The 4,779-nt window shown below is 55.6% G+C and overlaps 1 protein-coding gene across 1 annotated transcript in view; it reads left to right on the forward strand.

Annotated features, from left to right (window-relative positions):
• Positions 1-3,872, forward strand: part of LOC119278379 (kinase-interacting family protein-like) — a 5,265-nt gene extending 1,393 nt beyond the window's left edge. Inside the window, exons 2-3 of the mRNA XM_037559734.1 lie at positions 879-1,219; positions 2,488-3,872. Coding sequence (XP_037415631.1) covers positions 1,135-1,219; positions 2,488-3,503 — 1,101 coding nt within the window. The 5' untranslated portion in view covers positions 879-1,134 and the 3' untranslated portion in view covers positions 3,504-3,872. The remainder of the gene's footprint in view (positions 1-878; positions 1,220-2,487) is intronic.
• Positions 3,873-4,779: the final 907 nt, after the last annotated feature.

Below are 4,779 nucleotides of genomic sequence, written 5' to 3' on the forward strand. Positions count from 1 at the left end.
GCTCACAGCCCCTGGAGTACTCCCACAAAATCTTGTGCTTATTTGTTTATCACTGCCTGCAGTGATTCCAAATTACGCAACAGTAGTAGTGCACTGTTGGGTTGGGCATGATCCAGAAGAGAGATGTCCAGCTGAATACGTACGTACGTACAGTAGCTGCTCTTGTTTACTTTAGACTTTAGACAGTAAGTGATCAAGGCGGGCGGGCGGGCGGGCGGGTTAAGAGTTTGAAATGCCTTGCTTGTCTTTGATACGCAGCCGCAGCAGCAAAGCTTTTTACAGCGAGTGTCATGTTTTTTAACCTACCACCTGGGATATACTGGTACGAGTATTTTTTTTCTTTACCTCGGCCTCGCTCACTGAATCCAACATGGGACGCGATGGGACGGGACGGGCCTCGATCACTGTGAAATCACCCCTACCTCTATCTACCCTGCTCCGCTCACACCTACCTGCGCCGCACCGAGGAGTAGCAGGTAGGGCGGGCGCGTGGAGGGAGATTCGGGAGTGACGGGGACATGGTTGGTCCGTACCCACGCCACGCACTCCGTCAGGTCACATCGTTGCCGGCCGGCCGGCGTAGGACCCCCGCGAGCGCGCACAGGCACAGCATCGTGTCGTGTCCGCCGCGCGTCCCCCAGGAGTGGAGTGGAGTACGCCCACAAGTCCACCGCGCTGCGTCACGTCGCGTCGCGCTCGCCTCAGCCCGGTTGTGTTGCCCACCACTCCACGCCTTCTCTCCATGCTCATGCTGCTCCCGTTTTATACTAGCGCACTGTACTGTACTGTATGTACTCCGCTTGCTTGCTTGCTCATTTCGTCACGCCATGGCTTACGCTTGTGGACTGTTGTGTTTGTGTGTTTCTGCTGACTGACAGGGACGGGACTGACGCTGGTGTTCACGAGCGAGAGGGCAGGCGCAACACCCCAGCCCAGCTTATTCGGCGTGCCAGGCGAAGCGACGAGGCAGTCAGTCAGCGGCAGCTAGTCTATATCTACTCAAAGGGGCAGCAGGCCGGGCTCGACATCCTCCCCTCTGAGAGAGAGAGAGAGAGAGAGATCACAGGACGCACAACCGGGCAAGGGCAACGAGCCGAATCGAGCCAGCAGGAGGCAGGCTTGGCTTGGCCTGGCATGGAGAAGATGATGCTGCAGCAGGAGCAGGAGGCGCGGCCGCCCGCGTCCACGTGCCCGCCGTGGCTCCAGGCGGCCATCGCAGGTGATGTGATGATCCATCTCATCTCCTCTCCCCTCCTCTCCTCAACACGTAGTACGCGTGCCATGCCAGCCATTGTTTTCTCTTTCTTCTTCACGAGCGCAGGCGTAGGCTGATCGATGTGCACTGGAAGCACACCTGTGGGCGTGGGCGGCTTCATTTCATTTCGTGGCAGCAGAGTAGAGTAATGCGTTTGTACCGGCGGCATGCCCGGCGGTAGCACATGCTTGCTGATGGATAGATGCGATGGTAGGAAGAAGAGGAGATGGCGCTAGGTACCACTCCAGTAGTACATTCTCATCTTTCTCTCAGAGATGGTACTGTACACTACACTACACTCGTTCCTGCCTGTGCGTCCTCGCCGGCCGATCAAGCCAGCTCCTACCCGATCCTATGACGCACAGTGGTACTACTACCACAGTACAGTACTGTTGGGAGAGAGAGCTCACGGGTGCCCTGTGATTCGCATAAATGCCGCCGAGGATTCTCTCCTCACCTAGGAGTAGCTGCTAGTACACTATCACTGTGGCCGCGAGTGATGCCGGTCCTCGTCCACTGGGTACAAGAGATGAGGTTCATGGGCTCATGGCCCTCGGCACAGGCACAGCCACGAGCCACCACACGCGACTGTGAGCTGCATTTTAGCTGTTCCAGTATGTACGCGTGCGCCCATTGTCAAAAGCAGATGGCGCTTCTCCGGATTTCGAAATTTCAACTCCACGTACGCCCACCTCCACAACCATTGCATGCATACATTCGCTACAAAAGAATATTGCCACGTCTGGACGTGCCCAAGTTGGCAAAGAAAGCCATCATTCCGGGTCAACCCTTTCACCGGCAGGCCGGCCGCTCTCAGTGAAAAAAATCCAAGACACGCCCAGCGAGCCGTCATGTCACGGGCCGGCACTGTCACTTCACACTTTTCTTTCGTTTTACCCTCGCATATGTCTGCACTCTGCAGTGCCAGACTGCGAGCAACGTGGTAGGGTAACAATCTATCCCGGTGAATTACCCAGCTCAATTATATGGTCTTACTATAGTTGTTAAGATCAACGAAACCAGATTAATTAATCTCAAACAACTTTTAGTCGAAATTGCTCGCTTGAATATACGATTCCTGATCGGGTGTTGGGCGTTGGCTTCTTCTCACACAAGGACGGTGTGATCTGGTACAATCCTACGCACATAGTGTACGCGTAGCGCTGCATGCATGCATTTACGCTAATGAAACTGAACCATTGTGTGTTGACAAGTGTATTATGCCGTTGCAGACATCGAGCAGCGCGTGCGCGCGCTGGCGGCCGGCGCGCCGGACGACGACGCGGCGGCGGCGGCCGCGGACCACTCGTTCGCCGAGCGCGCCGAGAACTACTACCATCGCCGACCGCAGCTGCTCGCGCTCCTCACCGACCTCCACCACCGCTACCTCTACCTCGCCGACCGCTACGCCCAATCCCTCCTCGCCAGCGCCAAGTCCTACTCCCACCACCTCAACCTCAACCTGATCAACTCCGACTGCTCCTCCGACCTCGACGACCGCTCCTCCGACGCCGGCAGCTCCCTCTCCTTCCAGCCCCAACTCGGAATCGCCGATGATCGCTTCCCCGTTCCAATTGCTGCTCCGGCGGTGGACGGCGAGCTGGTGGTGGCGGAGCTGGTGATGGCGTGGGTGGACCGGGACGTGCTGGCGGACGAGGCGGACCGCCAGAGGGCCGAGTCGGCGCGCAAGATCGACCTGCAGGGGAGCCTGCTGGAGGTGCTCGAGTCGGAGCGCCTGGTCCTGCTGGGCGAGAACGCGCGCCTGGCCTTCCGCGCCTCGGCTGCCGAGGAGGAGGCCGCGGCGGCGGCTGCCGAGCTCGGCTACACGCGGCGCCGCGCGGCGGACATGGCCCGGCTGGCCGTGAAGCTGCGGGACGACCACCGGGCGTGCATCCTCGGGCGGAAGGTGGAGGCGCTGCAGGCGCAGGTGTATGGGCTGGAGCTCCGCAACCGGGAGTGCTTCGAGGCCATGGCCGCCTGGGAGGCCGAGAGGAAGGCCGGCGTCGCCGAGATCGAACGCCTCCGTGCCGAGAACCGCCGCCTCGCCGCCGAGGCCGCCGCGGCCGCGCAGGCGTCGGCGAGGAGGAAGCGTGGGGGCGGCAAGGGTGGCGGGACCGGTTGGTGGTGGCTGGCGAGGGTGCGGCTGGCGGCCGAGTGGACGCCGTGCGCGCCGTCGTCGGTGACGGTGAGGAAGGTCGGCGAGCAGATGAAGGGCGGCAAGTACAACGGCGGCTGCTTCTGCCTGTAGGCACGCGGCGGCGGCGTCGTGGCACCGGCGACGCAGTGGTGCTTCTTTTTGGTTTGTCCCCTTGGAGTATGGCGGTATTACTCAGGGGAAGATCGACGAAGACGTGGTTAGTCTTGGGTTATTATGAGGCAACGCAGGGTGTAAGATGATAATTAAGTAGCTGTTCTTGGACTGGTTTACCCCATCACTGTCACCGGCACTAATGGAGCTGTGATGCTTCTGTCGGTGTCGGTGGAGGTGGAGATGGGCAAAGTACGAGTATTATGAGAGACATGTACGTAGTAAGTAGTAGTATTTGTTTTTTTAAGAATTTAGTAAGGAGTAGTATTAAGCAGTAATGTCCAATGAGACGCAAAGTTGTTACTCTAACCTGCTACTATCTCGCAAAGTTGTTACTTTAACCTGCTATCTCGCAGAAGAGTTGGTGTCTGTTTACCTCCCAACGTTTCAATCGGTTTTGAGTAGCGACGCTTACAAACTGTTCGAATTCCTGCTATCCACAGCACTAAATTGCTAGGTAAACTAAGCCAAACGAATTATGAAATAGCATGCAAAATTGAAAACACGCACGGAGTTGCCTGATCGAGCTCCATTTCATAGAGATGTAAACCTTGCATAAAAGCAGGTTAACATATCTTGGCGACACAAACCATTGGTCTCAACAGGTACTCCCTCCGCCCGTGAATAAATGTACATCTAGCTCTTCTCAAATAGGTACTCCCTTCGCCCGTAACTAAATGTATATCTAGCTCTTGTCTTAAGTCAAAACTTTGACCAACTTTATAGGAAAAACTAGTAGCATTTATGGCACTAGATTTGCATCACTAGATTCGTTTCGAAATGTACTTTTATTATATACCAATTTGATGTCACTACTCTTTTCTATAAAGTTTGTCAAAATTATAAAACTTTGATTTTGTAAAAAAGGTAGATGTACACTTATTCACAGGGAACGAGTAGTATTAAAGCCAACATTTTAGCACTAAAAGCATTTCTAGTGTTTCCATACACTTAACTCCTCAAATCACCTTCTATAATTAATATTTTTGGGACCGTCTATTTAACAGGTGCCTAAAAAATGTTTTCAAGAGTCACTTTCTTTCCCGACCATCAAATCAATATCCAACGGCTTCAATCATGCTGCGGACTGTTCAACTTCTTCCTCCCGATGACAGTTTCTCTTCCCCCGACAGCCTATCTTGCCACATCCGCCTGCCTCCATCCCCCGTGGCCGGCAGGCGCTACTGTACACCGCCTCGCCGCCCCGCTCTCCCCC

This window comes from Triticum dicoccoides, chromosome 3B (genome assembly GCF_002162155.2).
Source record: "Triticum dicoccoides isolate Atlit2015 ecotype Zavitan chromosome 3B, WEW_v2.0, whole genome shotgun sequence".
NCBI classification, from domain to species: Eukaryota; Viridiplantae; Streptophyta; class Magnoliopsida; order Poales; family Poaceae; genus Triticum; species Triticum dicoccoides.